The 18,821-nt window shown below is 46.5% G+C and overlaps 1 protein-coding gene across 5 annotated transcripts in view; it reads right to left on the bottom strand.

Moving 5' to 3' along the window:
- limk1a (LIM domain kinase 1a) overlaps positions 1 to 18,821 on the bottom strand; it is a 59,685-nt gene that overhangs the window by 24,782 nt on the left and 16,082 nt on the right. The window contains exons 1-6 of one of the 5 annotated variants that reach the window (XM_063031196.1): positions 18,161 to 18,347; positions 9,372 to 9,510; positions 7,453 to 7,562; positions 6,206 to 6,412; positions 3,876 to 3,981; positions 2,305 to 2,483 (exon numbers count right to left, since the gene is read on the bottom strand). In XM_063031196.1, the coding sequence (XP_062887266.1) occupies positions 2,305 to 2,483; positions 3,876 to 3,981; positions 6,206 to 6,412; positions 7,453 to 7,562; positions 9,372 to 9,510; positions 18,161 to 18,339 (920 nt within the window). In that variant the 5' untranslated portion in view covers positions 18,340 to 18,347. Of the gene's footprint in view, positions 1 to 2,304; positions 2,484 to 3,875; positions 3,982 to 6,205; positions 6,413 to 7,452; positions 7,563 to 9,371; positions 9,511 to 9,598; positions 10,074 to 10,100; positions 10,123 to 10,198; positions 10,303 to 18,160; positions 18,348 to 18,821 lie in introns of those variants that run through there. The other 4 variants (XM_063031200.1, XM_063031198.1, XM_063031199.1 and 1 more) reach the window with 4 other exon arrangements.

Below are 18,821 nucleotides of genomic sequence, written 5' to 3'. Positions count from 1 at the left end.
GAACAGAGATGAGAAGGAATTTATTTAGCCAGAGGGTGGTGAATCTGTGGAATTCATTGCCACAGACGGCTGTGGAGGCCAACTCATTGAGTAGATTTAAAGCAGAGGTTGATTCGTCAGGACGTCAAAGGTTACAGGGAGAAGGCAGGAGAATGGGGTTAAGGGGGACAATAAATTAGCCATGATGGAATGGTAGAATAGATTTAATGGGCTGAATGGCTTAATTCTGCTCCTACTGTATGTCTTATTGTCTTATCACGCAATGCACCCCCCCCCCCAAAAGAATGTGTGCTCAGCCCGCTGCTTTTCACAGTTCTGGCCCACAGATGCACTGCCACATCCAGTTCAAACTACATCATTAAGTTTGCTCATAGTACAACAGTGGTTGGCCTCGTCAGTAACAACGATGAGTCCTCATACAGACAGGAGGCAATGAGGTTTGTCAAATGGTGTGAAACCAACAACCCAGGTCTCAACATGAACAGGACAAAAGAGATTATTGTAGAAGCCGCAGGTCGACCACTCCCCACTGGGTCTGCCACGGAGAGACTGAAGAGCACAGAGCTCTTTGGTGTGCGGACAAGGGATGACCCAACCTGGATCCACAACACCTGCTCATTAGTCAAGAGCACAGCATCGCCTTTCTCAGCAGATAGAGGCGTAAAAGATCCCCACCCCCATTCCGACACGCGTGTCCCGTCCGGTTGCATTGTTGTGTAGTACGGAAGCTGAAATGCAAATCCCTGCAGAGGACAGTACAAACTGCTGAGGTGATCACCAGGGTCTCCCTCCCCCCCCCCCCACCTATTTGTGACACTTACCAGGAGTGTTTTAGACAAACAGCCCAACACATTGTTGAGGATCCCAAACACCCATCCCATAATCTCTTTAATCGGAAAGAAGGCACACAAGTATCATTAGGACTGCCAGACTGGGAACAGCTTTTTCCCTCAGGCTGAGAAACTAATGAATACCCTGCCACCACCGAGGACTCATTACAAGGACAGTGAGATGTGTATACACACACACACAGAAAATAAACAAACTAGAACATGACTCACTCTAGTGTGCTGAAGGAAACCTTGTGACCCAGTTAGCAGAATCACCAAGGTCTTAGGAACTATCCAGACCCCCAGGGACTGAAGCTGGAGTTGTAGTTGCACTCTGCACCACAACTGGATACGCAGATTGAGTCAGGAATCAGGAGGATTCACTTGTACCCCGACAGCCTGTCACAGACACAGAACCTGAAATACAGGGGCCAGTGCTGACTGCAAGTATCTTCTGTCGACAGTCACTCACTCTGTTCGGTGTTGAGAATACGCTAGTTTCAAATACATCCCAGAACTTGCAGTCTCCAACACCAAAACGACGCAGGAAGCACATAATCCCACGAAATCCATGTGGCCGGGATGACCGACTCTCTGCTCCAAAGGTGAACAGGTTCCCCACTCTGATTAGTGAACACTGTGATATCCTGAAGTAGTGACACGCAGCAAGCTGTGCAGTACAGTGTACAGCAGACAGGGTCTGAATTGAGGTTTAACATTATAACGCTTCCAGAGGCAGGGCAGCTGTCCCACAGAGGGATGACTGGAGCATTGAGTACAGAAGATCAGATATCTGTCACATCTGCTTAGAAAACCTTAGGCCCCAGATACATTCCTTAAGCAGTTGGAGGCAGGATTGGTAGCACCGGCAAGGCTCTTGAGAATTAAGATTCTTTAAATCAGAAACTTCCACTTCCCCTACTTCAGATTCCTCCAGCAAATCAACCTGTCCTTTGGCTCCTCTTTCCTAACTTCGGAAGCCCAGCAGGACCACTGCAAAAGCTCCCAATACTAACTGCGATAAAACTCAAACATGTTCAGTGGCAATGCTAAACTTCCAACTGCAGGTGCCTACCTGGTGTAATGAACATGTAGACTTCCACACAACTGGAAAAACTGCCAATTCCTTTAAACATCAGAGCTACTAGGCAGATCCCTGCCGTTAAAGACTTGCACTCCTCTGCTTGATCTTCACCACGCGCCAGCTACAGAGAAATCAGCAATGTGTTGTTGGACATGGGTTGGAACATCACAAGTGTTCAAAATGTTGCTCGCTCGGGCACATCTAGTGTACAGATCACATTATTTGGCGTTATATGGCCACAATCAATTTCACACACAAATCAATCACACATGCTTAAATACCACGCACTACATATTTGAATTTCTTGGTTGACTACATTTAAAGTTTTTGATTTGTACTTAATCTGTTATTTTGTCAGTATACATTATTCTCCAATCTAAGTATCCTTACACGATGGGACGTTTTTTGACCGTGCTATCTTCTCCATTTGGGGCACCTGATCTCTGTGGACTGTAGACGTCAGACACTGGATTGATCGTGTCCACTTGATTCTCCAGCATTGGATCGTGTGGGTCATGTTCTATGGTTAACTTAAGCAAGCGACTGGTCTCCTGGATCAGAAGATCAATCTGAGGAAGTTAAGAGTCACATTGTCATAACACGCCCAGCCTCAGGGTTCAAGCATTTGATGTGGCTGGCTGTGATGTAAATAGACTGCTACAAATGGATTACATGCCAGCTGTACTCCCTACAACACATACATTCTGACTGTGTTTTCTTCTGAAAAAACAAATGACAGGTGCTGGAAATCTGAAAACAGAAAATGATAGAAACACTCAACAGGTCAGGCAGCATCTGTGGAGAGAGAAACAGCTAAATGTTTCAAATCGAAGGTACTCTGTCAGACTGGGGCAGTTTTAATATTATCTCTTTCCGTCTGACGCTCTCTGACCTGCTAAGTGTTTCCAGTATTTTTTCCTTTCCCAGCACACTCCATTGCATCCACCCAGTCACCATTCCTGTCTACGTATTACTGGTTTATCCCATACCACTAACCACGATGCCCTTCCCAATTCCCCTCTCAGTTTACAGCCTGTATCCCCCATTCCTTTTACCACTTACGGTTCATCACTCATATTCTGCAACACCACAGTTGACATTTTCTATTGTTCCCAACATACGTATCATTTCTACCCCTTCTAATATATAATACAGTACTTTATGCCTCTCCTCACCCGCATGTTACCAGCCCAGTGTCATCTCCTGCTCTCTGAACACATACCCTTGGCATCCCTTCCTGGTACGATTGACACCTTTCACTGTTTGGTGTCATATATAGAACTTTCAATCCTAATTCTATTATACTGGTCTCAACAGAGCTGGAGTAAGCCACTCCCTTCTCCCAACTGGGACAGCTGGAGTCTTCAAAGCATGTGTGAATTCGCTCTTCACCACCTGCACAAAACTGCTTTAGTCTTTCCACTCCAGTCGCCCCACAAGTATTCCAACAAAAAAGTGGGCATCAGTTAGTGCAGCCATCAGAGCCCCAGCAGCTGAGTATTCCATCCTCACCTTGTGTTACTACGCGGACTTCACACCTGGGTGCTCCAGTTTCCTCACACGCCAATAACAAAGTTATTAGGATGACCGGACGTAAATTAACCCTTCTGCAGGGCTCAGTGGGAGATTCGGGGGCCAGATAATAGTCATGCAAGGGTTTATGAGGACACACATGGGGGGGATAGGATTCTGTGATGGCTCCGAGAGCCAGCACAGACTCAATCAGCTCCTGTGGTGCAAGGAAATGAAAACTCCCTCTACAGCCCCAGCTCTCCCGCCAGATGTTGCCTGCCTTTCTAAGTCTCCCTTCCCCCACTTCCCACCCTTCTACATTAAGCAATGACATTAATCAAAGACACCACCTAATATGTTCATTTTAAATGCATGCTCTTGGATAAAAAGTGTAGGCGAAGACTCAGGTGAACAATGAAGCTGCCGCAGCTGCCCTTGTCCCAGCTTACCTCATCTAGAGGCACATTCCTGATCGGTGTTCCATTGATTTCCAAAATCCTATCACCAACGTGAATGGAGTTTTTCACATCTGGACTGATACAGTCCGTATCAACTCTGCAACATCAGAAGGGTTGTAGATTAACCATTATACACAGTACATTATAGAACAATGCCACAAGGTAAAGGTCTGATCAAATTTCTTAATAATCATTTACATGAAGGTCCATAAACTGTATCTAGTTTTGTGGGTAAAAAAATAAGTAGAATCTCTTCACTCATCTCCCAATTCTTCAAAAGCACATTTCAATAAACATCAACTTTGACAACCAAGCACAGTTCAACAAGCAGTACCTCAGACGTGAGCTATTACTAGGCACTGCACTGTATTAGAAATATAGTGACTTGTTAATACCTCATAAAATAAATTTAAAGAGCAGAGAAATGTGTTATCAGTCATCAGGAGCCCAAGGTGACTGTACCAATTCCCCATTAAAAACATCCCACAGGTTCTGGCAATCAGGCTTTGCAAGTCTTTGAGGAAGGGAACCAGCACAGGTGATGCCCACAAGTATTTGACTATAGTTAATTCATTTGAGCACAACAGTCTTCATTTCCCATCAAGGTAATAGCCCCCACCTCCACTCCCCAATTCTGGACATTCAGTCTGCCAACTCTCCCACTTTAGGTTACTTCACTACAGTTGCCCCCTTTCCCTCCAGAAACCTATGACTGTCACTTGCTGCATTTGACCTATATGGCCAGGATCACTCACCTCAGTTGCAAGTTTGAAGAGAAGGGATGCAAAAATGGAGTTGATGTGCTACGGAACAGAATCTCTCATTCCCTATTTACTGATACAAGTTTTGGCATTGTTTGTAACAGTCCAGATATCACACACTATGGATCACCTAGTTAAATCTCCTAGATAGGTCAGAGCGTCAAAGGATATGGCGAGAAAGCAGGTGTATGGGGTGGAGTGGGATCTGGGATGAGCCACGATGGAATGCTGGAACAGACTCAATGGGCTGAATGGCCTAATTCTGCTCCTATGTCCTATGAAGGTGGTGAACCTTCAGCACTCACTGCTCTGGAGGCTCAGTCACTGAGTTCATTCCAGAGATTGAGCAATTTCTGAGTATTAGGTGTCCAAGTGTGTGGTGCAGCAGGTAGCCGGTGTAACTCTCCCAAGGCTCTCTACAAAGGAACGGTCAGGAACGTGATGGAATACTCCAACAAAGCTAACGTTCAACACTACCCTCGATAAAGTTTGCTTAAACGGGCACTGTCAGCTCCAGTTGACAGGAATACTCTAGCCCGAAAGCTTAAAGTTGGGCTGTAGCAATTGTGTAATCATACTTCCACCACTCAGGCCAAGGGCACCAGATATATGCGAGCAGCAATGCTGCCATGTGCCAGACACTACCCTGACCACGACAGGTACACAGCAAAGCAGAGTCCACATCTGCACTTAGACCAGTGTAAAACAGCCACAATAACCTATTCAGTCATTATCCCTGGTGCTTTAGGGAATATTAACCTATTCTCAGCACTAAAACAACAAATAAATGGTCATTAAATTACTACTGCAGTGTCATCATTCCTCCTATATTTTAGTAGCAAAGGCCATTAGTAGCAAATGGCTCCTGAAAGCCATTCACAAATGAAAATGTTCCCACCATTGTCATTCTGTCATTCAAATTTTGACTTAGAATGAACCTCGGAAAAAAAATTCGAAATCATAAAAAAACAAATGGCATTTTTTCCTGTTTTTTTCTTCTTCTCTCACCCAATATGGAGAGACAGAGAGCGTTGATGTAACAAAAGGAGAAACACTGCTGTCAATTTAAATAATTAACAGCCAAATGATCTCAAGATGTAGTCAGACATTGTCCCACATGGAGCTCTGAGTTATGGCTTTCAGGGGAAATGCTACACTAGCACGTTAACGTTTGCCAGATGTGATCCAGACCTCCGACTTCCCAGGAGTATTTGCAATGGAAATTGGGTAGTTCAGCAACTTGAATCCAATCCCAAAGTCCAGGTTATCCATCATTTAAACTAGGTCCTTCATTAAAATAAAATCACACAATCCACCTGCCACCTCACCCAGGAATTCAGCATCCTGTTCTCCCCTTTACCCTATGAACTGGAACACAATCAAAACATCATTACTGTTGGAATTCTTGCTATAGACCAGCGCTGAAGTTTTTCTCAGCTTCATCCAGAAAAAAAAATGATTGCTTGGGAATCACATTAAGCAACACCAACTAAAACTTCATAGCATATTTAGATGCAAATTATCTGAGTTCCAGCAATGACTCCCTGCTTTCTCACTTACTCTTTGACCCGTACGGTGTGCCCATGGTCTGAGGAGCAGCTCCTGGGACTGCAGGGCTGGTCAATGGACACAGAGAAGCCTCGCTTTCCCTCCGTCGAGGCTGGGATCGAAACCAAGGTAACGGTGTGCGGAATACGAGCGCAGGGTGAGTCTGGAAGGATCTGATCAATGACGGGTGTGACTATTGTATGATAGTAGCAGCAACCACTGGAACAGAGACGAGAGATGAGGAATAAAAAAAACATACCGAGCAATCTAGATAGTCAGCAGACTAAATTAATAGCTGCAAGATGGCAAGTCTATAACGTCAACTGATGTCCCTCCAAACTATCCCACTAAAACATCCTGTGGCCAGTCCCTAGTTTGTGCCGAGACTTTCAATCCCAGTCAAGGTGGGTGAAAGACAAAGTAAAATAATTACTCCTTGTGATGTACAATGACCCTTTTTCCTATGACGCTAAAAAGGACAACAATTAGTATTAAGGGATGTGGGAAAAAGCTGCAACCAGAAAATCTGTCACAGACCCAAATGTTTGTTAACTGATCTCTCAAATGCACTATTCAAGTCCCACAGAATGACTGAAGTATCTCTAAAACTTTTATGGTCAGAAGGCCAGGAACAAGTTGCTCTCATGGAACATGAGCAATGCCAACTCAATCCACAGTGGAGAAACATGGAATCAGGTTTCACTACATAAGGAAGTGCTTAAAACTCCTGCAAATATTCTATACTGAGTACTGACAGTGTGAGCCTGTCTGTGTGGGACAGACAGTTCCCTTCCTCCGAGTATCAAAATCTTAAGCTGGTTCATTACATTTCTCTTGGTGTCCTAACAAGGTACTGACATAACTAACAGAGAATAAGTAAACAGAATTGTTTTATTTTATTATTTATTGACATTCAGGGCAGAGTAGATCCTTCCAGCCGCGCTACCCAGCAATCCCCCAATTTAATACCAGCCTAATCACTGGACCAATTAACCTATGGACTGGCTTGTCTTTGTGCTGAAGGACGAAAGGCATGGGGTCACGGGGAGAACGTACGAACTCCTTACAGGCAGCAGCGGGAATCGAACGCGGGTCGCCGGTACCGTAAACCGTTGCGCGAACCACTACGCTGCCGTGCCGTCCTTAAAAGAAATCAGAACAAGGGCAATAATGCCAGCTTATCCGTGAAATATGGTGCCAAAGCAAATTAAGCGGGACAGACAGACCAGCGGGTATCACAGTCCACACACAGTACTTACCAGTAGAGTTTCGAGCGCTCTACCAGAGCATAGGTGTCGCCATCTCCAATGAACGCTCCACACTTGAGACACGTGAAACATTCAGGGTGATACTTGTGTTCCCCGGCGACCTGCAGGTTAAACATGGAAGTCTCACACCCCTGATTAAGACATCTAGCTGCTAACGTTCAGGGTGGCCAGTCTGGAATATCTGATTGTCGACTGTGCATGAAGCATTGGCTCTACTACAGTTATAGGCACTGAAGTGGTTGGGGATGTTCTAGTGGCTCTGGTGTTGCTTCGCTTACAGAGAAATGCAGGAAGGAACAGGAACTGGGAAAGGCTTTGCTATCTGTTCTGTCAATTCGAGGCTAACTATGCTTTTTATCTCCACACTAAGCCATCCACACACTTCTTTCAGTCTTGGCATTGCCAGTTACTTAATACATCCTGTATGCATCCTGGCTGTTCATCACCACCTTCAAGGGCAACTAGGGGTGGGCAGCAAATGCTGGCCCAGCTGGTGATGCCCACATCCCGAAAATGAATAACTTAAAAAATTCCAATTATCTGATTTGTAACAGCTCTGAACAATTTTGTTACCCATCACTGCATTGTTTTCAATAGTTAGATAAAAGGAGCAGAATTATTTCGCTGATCTATCAACATCACTTCCAGGACCTCCACCCAGCCGCTCAGAGCAAGATTCGAGACGGCGTAAATTCCCCTCACTATGTGAGGAGAGTTTCTGGAGCCACAGCAGATAGGTTCATTGGTTGGTAGCCGTCAGGAAGGGATGCAGGTCCCTGGGAATTGCTGGTGACAGTTTTTGCCCAGTCACCACACCAGACACACTGTCTGCACTTGGGGTTGACAGTAACAAAGCAAAGTAATTTTCCTCTAACCTAATGTTTCCATCGGAGTCCTCGAACAAAGTAAATTCCACGAGTTTCATAAACATCTGTCCTTGCTGAGGTAGACATTATGTAATGATTCATGCAATATGATCCAGAGACAGTCTGAACAGTGAAAATGCTGTTCGAGGGTCTCGCAGTGACATTCCTGTTTCAGTGAAGGCATGTAATAAAGGGCAGCACACAGGCGCACCGGTAGTGCTGTTGCCTCACAGTGCCAGAGACCCGGTTCAATCCTCTCCTCTGGTATAATCTGTGCAGAACGTGCACACACTCCCTGTCACCCATGTAGGCTTCCTCCCACATGGATCGAGGAAGGAAAAGAACAGAGACACAGGAGGTCCCACAGATGTTGGAAATCTTAAGCAACACACACCCACACAAATAGTACTGCTGGAACTCAACAGGTCAGGCAGCATCTACGGAGGGGGAAAAAAAGCAGTATCTCAGGCCAAAGCGCTTCATCAGGAGTTGAATGGAAGGGGGCAGAAGCCAGAACTAGAATAGGATTCATTCTTCAGCCTTTTACCTGTTCCACCTATCACATCCCTGCTTCCTACGTCATCCCCCCCATTCCCCCTCCCCCACCCACCTACTCCCCCCCCCACCTGGTGTCACCCATCATCCCCTCCCCCTATCTCCTTTATTTTGGCTTCTGGCCCCTTCCTTTCCAGTCCTGATGAAGGGCCCTCCATGGATGCTGCCTGACCTGCTGAGTTCCTCCAATTGTTTGCGTGTCGCGCTAAGGAAATGAGCAGTTGACTTTTTAAGGTAGAGTCCCTTTACCAGGCCCATTCCAACATCCACAGTCTCCTGGATCTCCGGGCGAGTCAGTAATTGGCCTCTAAGTCACCACTAGTGTGTTGGCAAGTGTGGAACCATGGGGCAACTGGGCAGAATGTGGGGATAATTTAAAATGGGGTTGACGTCGGAGTAGTTTAAGCAGGTGGCCAGTGTAGACTTAGTAGGCCGAGAGGCTTGTTTCCATGCCGTTTGTCTCCATGTCTGACCACTGGTGGTCCTTACCATAATCAGCCCTTTGGTGATCCGCTCACAGCAGCCATGGCACAGCTCCCCAAACCGAGCCCAGTAATCCCTCTTGCAGTAAAGCCGGCCCTCCTTCTCGTGATACCAATGGCTGAGAGAAATGTTGCACTCACAACACCTGTTGAAGCAGAAACCGGCGGCGTTAATGAGCAGATAACAGCCCGAGTTCCTACTCTCCTCGATTCGAGGCACTGTCATACTCATACCTGCACACTGGGGCCTGCCCCCCAAGCTACAAGCCTGACCTACGGTGAACACCTCGACAAAAAGCCACACAGGGCCCGGCGAACCGCAGCTCAGTTAAACAGGATGGGAGCAGGAGCTAGAGCTGTGGTGAAACAGGGCCGAGAATGCTCAGCTACTAACTGAGCAGAGTAAGTCTGACACCTCTCTACAACATGGCCCACGCAGCTGGAAGCACAGACAGCCACCACCCCCCCCCCCCCATGCCAGAAACCAAGGAAATTCCCAACATTAAAGGCGAGTATGCTCAGCCCCCGCTCCCAGGAACAGCCCTTGAAGTGCCTGGGAATCTGTAATGGAAGAGGAAGTGTGGAAAGAATCCAACAGAAACTTTCCAAAAGGTGATGGAAATCATCAACGTTTCAAAAGTTCCCGCTGGCCTACTTCAACAGAGCAATTTAGATTTGAAGTCAACACGAATTTAAGAAAGAGCTCTTTCCACAAGAGTGTACTTCGGGTACAGACATGAACTAATGATAGCGTTCACTCAAGCTTTCGGATTCACTCTTGACGAACAAGCAACGAGTCAGTCACTGCCTCTCTTCCCCCAACCCCCCTCTCACTGTCAGCAGCAGTCACTGTGGCTGCAGCTCCCAGTGAAACAGCCCACACGGACAGCAAGTCAGGGGGTTGGGGGATTAGCAGCCGACTCAGCAGCCAGGACAAAGAACGCTGCAAGGCTTTGATTCGATCCTCTGTAACTAAATGAGAAGGACCAGAAGCCCTTGCGCTCACTCTCCCAGCCACTCATTTATCAGAGAGCAGGCCTTCCCACAGCGAGTTGAGGGAAGCGCTGTTACAGAAAGTCTCCGTTAATTTCACAGATACTCCCCCCTTCAGAAATCAGATCCCTTAAAATAATAAAACACAGCTCTGACCCATGACCTCTGGACCCCTTGGCATCTCTGAGGTCACCGCAGCAGTTTCCCCTTCTCTCCATTTGTCCTTCGCAGCAAATGCTGGCCAACTATGCAAGTACCCAGAGTTACAAAGAAAGACTGAACTTCAGTGCAGTATAAGGAAAACAGAGTTCCATAAAAATGTTGGAAAGTTATACTGAATTCCGATTAAAATCCTTTCTTTGCAGCTAATTCTGGCTACTGATCTGTAGATGCAAAGATATGGAGGTGACTTACTAGACTATTTACAGTAATGCAAATTTCAGCTACAAAGTTTGGCAGGAGGGCCTGTGTTGGTAAAAATAGTTGAGTGGAGATTTGATAGAGTGGACGTAAGATTATAAAGAGTTCTGCGAGAGTCTGCTGCTTTCAGTAACAAATAGTTCAGGGGTAAACTATTGGAAATGATGAGAAAGAGATACTGTGTGTGTGGGAGGACGGGGTAGAGGGACCTTTTCTGAAAAAGTGATTATGAGATTATGATTCTAATCTTACTGCCTTGCAAAGGTGATGTAGGCAGTCTCAAACATATCTTTCAAAAGTAGATGCGCAGCAACTACTGTGTCCGGTGCTCCCGATGTGGCCTTCTATATATTGGCGAGACCCGATGCAGGCTGGGACACCGTTTTGCTGAACACCTACGCTCTGTCCGCCAGAGAAAGCAGGATCTCCCAGTGGCCACACATTTTAATTCCACATCCCATTCCCATTCTGGTATGTCCATCCACGGCCTGCTCTACTGTAAAGATGATGCCACACTCAGGTTGGAGGAACAACACCTTATATTCCGTCTGGGTATCCTCCAACCTGATGGCATGAACATTGACTTCTCTAACTTCTGTTAATGCCCCTCCTCCCCTTCGTACCCCATCCCTTATTTATTTATCCCCCCCTTTTTTCCCCTCTGTCCCTCTCAGTATAACTCCTTGCCTATTCTCCATCTTCCTCTGGTGCTCCCCTCCTCCTTTCTTTCTCCCTAGGCCTCCCGTCCCATGATCCTCTCCCTTCTCCAGCCTCGTATCTCTTTTGCCAATCAACTTTCCAGCTCTTGGCTCCATCCCTCCCCCTCCTGTCTTCTCCTATCATTTCGGATCTCCCCCTCCCCCTTTCAAATCTCTTACTATCTCTTCTTTCAGTTCGTCCTGATGAAAGGCCTCGACCTGAAACGTCGACTGTACCTCTTCCTATAGATGCTGCCTGGCCTGCTGCGTTCACCAGCATTTTGTGTGTGTTGCTTGAATTTCAGGAAGTTGGTTCAGCAGCAAACAAAGTTGCTAGGTTACAAGTACAAGTAGAATGGGGATATGGAACGGTTTGGACTGCTCCACAAGGAGCTAGCATGGATTAAATGGGCTGAGTGGCTTTTACAGTGGCTGTAGCTATTTTGTAAAGCACTAGTTCTAAGTCACTTCACCTGCAAGGTGCTGCTTCATCGCCAGTTGCTAAGTTAATAACAGCAATTGGTGCGAAAGGCAGGAGTGGGGCAGCCAGTGCCTCAGCCTCACTGGACCCAGGAGAGCGGTTTTGAGCAGTCTGAAATTACCAGTTCAAATGAGCTGGCCACCAGCACTTCCATATTTAAAGAGGGAAGTAATATTTTCCCTAATTCTACTAATGACAAATAGCCAGCAGCACAATTGCCCTAGTTCTATGACTTACACCTTTTGACAACGTCTGAGGCTGTGAATGCATTTAATGCAAACTGTTGGGACATTCACTTACAGGATACCCCACACAAAAGAAACTGGCTGGGGAAACGGCAGTAACTACAGTATTACATACCTGGCTTGTGATCCCATCATGCCCATAATGCGGGCTCCACATAGGCAACATATCCTTTGAAATTATCAGGTAACAATGGGCCTGGTTATGTGAAATCTTGCCCCCAATTTTACCACACTATTAAACACATAAATGCCCATTCACCCCTGGAATTTGAAAGCCTCACTTGCTGTACAAGTGAAATCAAGAGGACTGGGTGGGGGTTCAAGACTAAGGAGTTACCTCAATATATGTTGAGGTATTGAGGTGAGGCAGCACAGTAGCGTAGTGGTTAGCACAACGCTTTACAATACCAGGGGTCTAGGGTTCAAGTCCCTGCGCTGCCTGTACGTTTTCCCCGTCACCCCATGTGCACTCCCCCTGCCCACAATCCAAAGGTGTACCGGATGGTAGGGTAATTGGTGATTGTAAATTGCCCCGTGATAAGGTTAGGGTCCAACTGAGGGATTGCTGAGTGGTGTGGCCTGAAGGGCCGACTTTAAACTGCATCCCAATAAATAAATAAAGATAAGAGAAAGCAGGATCTCCCAGTGGCCACACATTTTAATTCCACGTCCCATTCCCATTCTGACATGTCTATCCACGGCCTCCTCGACTGTAAAGATGAAGCCACACTCAGGTTGGAGGAACAACACCTTATATTCCGTCTGGGTAGCCTCCAACCTGATGGCATGAACATCGACTTCTCTAACTTCCGCTAATGCCCCACCTTCCCCTTGTACCCCATCCATTATTTATATACACACATTCTTTTCCTCTCTCTCCTTTTTCTCCCTCTGTCCCTCTGACTATACCCCTTGCCCATCCTCTGGGTCACCCCCCCCCTTTCTTTCTCCCTAGGCCTCCTGTCTCATGATCCTCTCGTATCCCTTTTGCCAATCAACTTTCCAGCTCTTGGCTCCGTCCCTGCCCCTCCTGTCTTCTCCTATCATTTTGGATCTCCCCCTCCCCCTCTCAAATCTCTTACTAGCTCTTCCTTCAGTTAGTCCCGACGAAGGGTCTCGGCCCGAAACGTCGACTGTACCTCTTCCTAGAGATGCTGCCTGGCCTGCTGCATTCACCAGCAACTTTTATATGTGTTGCTTGAAAAATAAATATTTCAACTTTTGGGGGAAAAACAACAGGAGGGGAAGTTAAAGGAATAAACCATTACCAATATTTGATGAGAAGGAAACAAGACAGTCAAGAAGAATAAAAGCGGAAACTGAATATATGTCAGATGATTAGTGAATCCACAAACAGAACAAAGGGATGAATAAATTATACAGGTCATACAGGGTGTGGATTGTGCCAGTCGGCAAACAATAGTTGTCAATCCAGTCTGCAGACGTTTCTTTTCAAAAGGAAGAGCGGCAGAGGAAAACAAAACATTCACTCACCACCTTTCAAAGCTCCACGATCAGACAGAGGATACTATCAGGAAGAGAGGGCCTCAGTTATTGGGTGAGGTTGGCCAGGTCATTCCAAGAATGTAGGAGATGTGGTGGGTGTAATTCGGAAGGGCACAGATAAAGTAGACAATATCACGGAAGTCCAAAACAAAGGGATGCAAATTTAGGGTGAGAAGGGGAAGGTTTAAATACGATTATAAAAGGTAAAATTTTCACACAGAGGGTGATGAGTAGCTCCCAGAGTACATTGTTCAAGCAGGTACAGGAGTATCATTTAAGCACTTGCATCGTTACGTGGAGGGGCAGGGCTTAGATGGATGTGGGCTAACACAGGAAATGGTTGAGTAATAGGTCAGCATGGACTTGTTGAGCTGAAGGGCCTCTATTTTTTTTTACTATATTTGCTTTACGACTCAAAAATATGACAGCTTGAACAAAAATACCACCACTCTCAAGAACAGCTTCTATTCTGCTGTCGTAAGACTATTGGTAGTTAATGATAAAAATTTGACCTCACAATCTGCCTCGTTACAGCCTTGCACCTTATTGTCTACCTGAGCCACACTTTCTCCGTAGCCTTCCCACAGCATTCAATATTGTTCTTGCTTTTCCCTCATACTACCTTAACGTATCTCCAAGAGGACTACAACCTTGTCACAGGGTTTGGAGGCTTGTGTGCCTCAATGACCCGGCAAGCTACATAGGCTGTAGTCAGGACCTGGTGCTTTGGCTCTTGGTGAGGTGACCCATGCCAAACAGGTCAAAGGGTAGAGGCCAGACTAAGAGAGACCCACTGGTCCTCCAGGTTCAGGGGTTCAGCTCAGGGCTGGTAAAACAAAATCGTTATAGAAAAAGCAATGAAGAATCCTTCTGTACAGAGATGGAGGATCTTCATTGCTGCCCTAAAAAACAGTGGTGTAATGGGCAGCGAAAAATAAACCTTAATCTACTTATATCTTGAAATGATCTGTATGGCTGGCTTGTAGGACTCGAGTTTTTCCCCACGTGGCATTAATAAAGCCGATTTCTGGTGGTTACATAGAACTTCACTGCTGTCACAACATGACAGATGAAGATGCCAACTGAATGTGAAACATGGGGCGCCGTGGCAGTGTAGTGGTTGGCACAACGTTTTACAGTACCAGTGACCTGGGTTCATTTCCCGCTGCTGTCTGTCAGGAGTTTGTACGTTTTCCCTGTGACTGTGTGGGTTTCCTCTGGGTTCCTCCCACGGTCCAAAGATGGACCGGATGGCAGGCTAATTGGTTATTTTAAACTGCCCTGTGACTAGACTAGGGTTAAAACAGGGGTTCCTGGGCTATGAGCTACAAGGGCCAATGCTGCTCTGTGTCTCAACAAACTAAACAAAATCTTCTGAGCTCATCTTTGTGCAATGACGATATAAATGGAACCCCTGCTTTGTGGCCAATGCACCCAACCACAACCTGCAAATAAGCTTGTGCCCTTTCTGAGAAAGCACAGCTAAAAGAATGTACGACTGTGGTTTGGGCCAAACCAGCCCTGTGAAAGGAAAAAGAGAGAAGAGTCACTGAGTAGCTCGGCTCTGCACACAGTGGGACTGTGGCACTGACGCACATTCAACGCCCTCTGCAATCCCACAATGCAAAGAGACCCAGAAGGGGAATATTTCCACACAGTGGATGATGGGTACATGGAACAAGCTGCCAGGAGAAGTGGCAGAAGTGTTCTGAACATTGCAGTTGTACCCACACCTAGTCAGGATCCGAAGACACACTACAACAAAGACTGAAAAAGGTAATCAGAAGTCAGATCCACGGCACCCACTACATCATCATGTGCCAGTTTCCAACCGCCTAAAATCGAGGAAAAGCTTTGCTACAGTGGAGGAACAACCGCACGGAACATCCCCCCAAACATGCAGGATTGAGCTCTGGCAACAAACAGAAGCCAGAACCCCACCAAACAAACAATACAGTGCAAGACCCCACAGAAATGTTAGCAGACGGGGCACTGCTTGACAGACGGAAGTGGTGCACTCTCAACAGAGCGAGAGCCGGAGTTTGTAGGACGGGAGACAATATGGTGAAGTGGAGTTTAAAGACCAGCGAATCCTGTGAGTGTGGCGAAAGGGTGCAGAACACCAAACACGTTCTGCGTAACTGCCCACTCTCACCTGATCTAGCTGACACTGACCTGCTCAACATCAACCAAACAAGACTAGAGTGGCTGGCTGTCTGGTGTGACAAGCTATGATGATGACCTCGTCAGGTACAAAGATAGGAAAAGTTTGAAGGTTTATGGGCCAAAAGCAGGCAAATTTGACCTGGTTAGGTAGAAAACTGGGGATGGCATGAGCGAATGGGTTGAAATGCCTATTTCTGTGCTGTATAACCCTAAAATGGAAGGAATACAGGTAAGCTGAACCATCACTGCCAGGAGTTACCAATGGCCAGACAGCTGGCACTAAAACTCCTTTGTTTTATAATGCCTTTAATATATCGAAAAAGTCCCAACTTCAGATCGTAAAAGGAAGACAGATTAAAGGAAATATAATCACGAGAAATTCTGCGGGGAGGGGGGAGGGGAAGGGTGGTGGAATCCAAAGCAAAACACACACAAAATGCTGGAGGAACTCAGCAGATCAGGAAGCATCTATGGAAAAGAATAAACAGTCACCCTTTCAGGCTATATTAGTGCCCAAATGTTTGGTTAAGAATGGGAGTAAGTTTAGTGAAGGATATCTAGGGGAGGAGATCCAGACAGCTGCCAGCAGGACCAGGCCAGAGCACAAGCGCAAGAAATTTAAGTTGGAAAAGCAAGCGTCTGGGATGGGAGTGTGAACTTTATGTTACAGGGCAGCATTATAAGGATACAATACAGTCAACAAAGATGGAAATATTACACAAAATGCTGGAGGAACTCAGCAGGTCAGGCAGCATCCAATTAGGGGAATAAATAAGTCGACGTTTTGGGCCGAGATGCTTCAGCGGGTCTGAAAAGGAAAGGGTCGGAAGGCAGAATAAGATGGGGGGGGCGGGAGGGGAAGGAGTACAAGCTGGCAGGAGATCGATGGAAGAGCTGAAAGGATGAAGAAAGGAATCTAATAGGAGAAGATAGTGGCTTTAGGGAAAAAAAAGGGAAGGAGGGAATTGAAGGAAGGGAGGTGATGGGGAGGGGAGAAGAGAGAGGGCGGGAAGGTAACCAGAATGTAGAATGGAAAAAGAGGTGGCGGGGCAGCAAATACTGGAAGTTAGAGAAATTGATATTCATGTATCAGGTTGGAGGCTACCCAGGTGGAATATGAGGTGTTGTTTCTTCCACCTGAGCTTGGCCTCATTGCGGTAGAAGAGGCCGCCATGGTCATGCATGTCAGGATGGGAACAGGAAGTCAAAGTGAAGTGGGTGGACATCGGAGACCACGCCTTTTGCAGTGGAAGGGCAAAGGTATTCAACAAAGCAGTTGCAATCATGATGAGTCAACGATGGGAATAACTTCTGGGCAGAATGGAGAGCTGGGCAGCAAGTGGGCGGTGGAGATTATATTGTTTAGCATGGATGGATGAGTAGAAAGCACTGGATACGGCAAAGGGGACCTGCTGGAATGGCGGTGGGTGCAGCTACTAGGTGGCGTAAAGAACAGCAAGCCTGGTCCAGTATAGAGTGGGATACGTCCAGGGCTGCTCACAGGCAGGGGTGATACACGTGGGGTTGCTGGAATGAGTGACAAGGCCCAAGGATAACTTAGACGCAACTTTCCCAAGAATTGGCAGATTAGTTTGTTAACTCTATGATTGAGTGCTATGAGGATTGTGGAGGCAGATTCATGGTTTGGCACTCTAGCTGACTTCTTTTCTTATCCAACCATCAGACATTAATCTGTCACTAAAGGAATTCAGCAAGGAAAGGGGTTGAAGACTGGAATAGGGGAATGAGGACTGGGTAAGGATTAAGAAGCAGCAACCCCTTATTTCCCAAGCAACTATAGGCCATCAGACTTATTCAAATATACTTCTAAATTAGGTTCACAACTTTAGAGAAACTTGGCGTACCCTTAACAATTCCCCTTCATTGTAATGGAATCCAGCAAGTCCTCTGTTGGGACACAGTATGTGTGTACAAGTGTCAATGTGTAATGTTAGGTGTAGTACTGATGGACGTAGGTCTGCCACTATCGAAGGTGAAAAATTACACCGCACATTAACGAAAGTGCCTCAGCAGGATGCTAGAAATCAATATACTCCAAACAAAAGGACCTTATTGTCCTGCCAACTACGTCAGAAGTGAAATTCTACCATAACCAATTCTCAAGGCTGGGAAATACACCTACAGCAGAGACTAGCTGGGAAAAGGCTCGGGAGACGCGACACCGAGGTGACAACCTCTTCGAGATTCACATCAGCGTTCACGGTCAACCAATATAACTGGCTTCCCAGCATTAAAAGGGGATAAAATTGGCAGCTTTACCACTCACCTCTTCCCAGAGTTCGAGCAGCGGACTCTGTAGTAGCGGGCTAACATTCTCCAACAGTTCTCCAAACCTCTGGCCAAAGCGCAGCAGTATCTCATCGTTTTTAAAACAAACTTCCAGTCTGCAAGCATCTGAATAGGCTTGCAGATACTGCCGGTATCCAAAATTAGCCGCCCTACCATGTACCAGAATTGCTAATGACATCACTGAAAAGCACTGAGACACAAGTCAGCCTACTTCCTGTTCCAGCCCACGAGGGGAGAATGAATGGGGTGGGGACGGGAACCACTGAACTGTACACCTGCTTTATCCAGCCAGACACCACAGCTAGCAGAAGCGTCAGCTGCATTTTCACATTTCTGTGACAATTCCTTTCCGACATCAAGGAGGAATTGGTTTTGGGAAGTTAATAGCATGGTAGCAGAAGAGAATCGCAATGACAGTGACAGCTTGCACAATTTTCTTTTGTTATTTTGCTGCACCTTCTCCCATCTGCGACAGTCACCTTCAGAACACAGCCCTGAACTCCACTCACATTCGTACAAAATCTCCTGACGCTGTCTGATCCAGCTGTTCAAAACACCAGGGCTGGTGAGAATGTTTCGTATTTGCAAGCTTGTGACCAGTGGCGGGGGAAGGGGCTGGTGGGCGCAGATCGAAGTGG

Source organism: Mobula hypostoma, chromosome 23 (assembly GCF_963921235.1).
Source record: "Mobula hypostoma chromosome 23, sMobHyp1.1, whole genome shotgun sequence".
Taxonomy (NCBI): Eukaryota; Metazoa; Chordata; class Chondrichthyes; order Myliobatiformes; family Myliobatidae; genus Mobula; species Mobula hypostoma.
The sequence above is the reverse complement of the archived record's forward strand: the minus strand, read 5'-3'. Positions and strand labels throughout refer to the sequence as shown.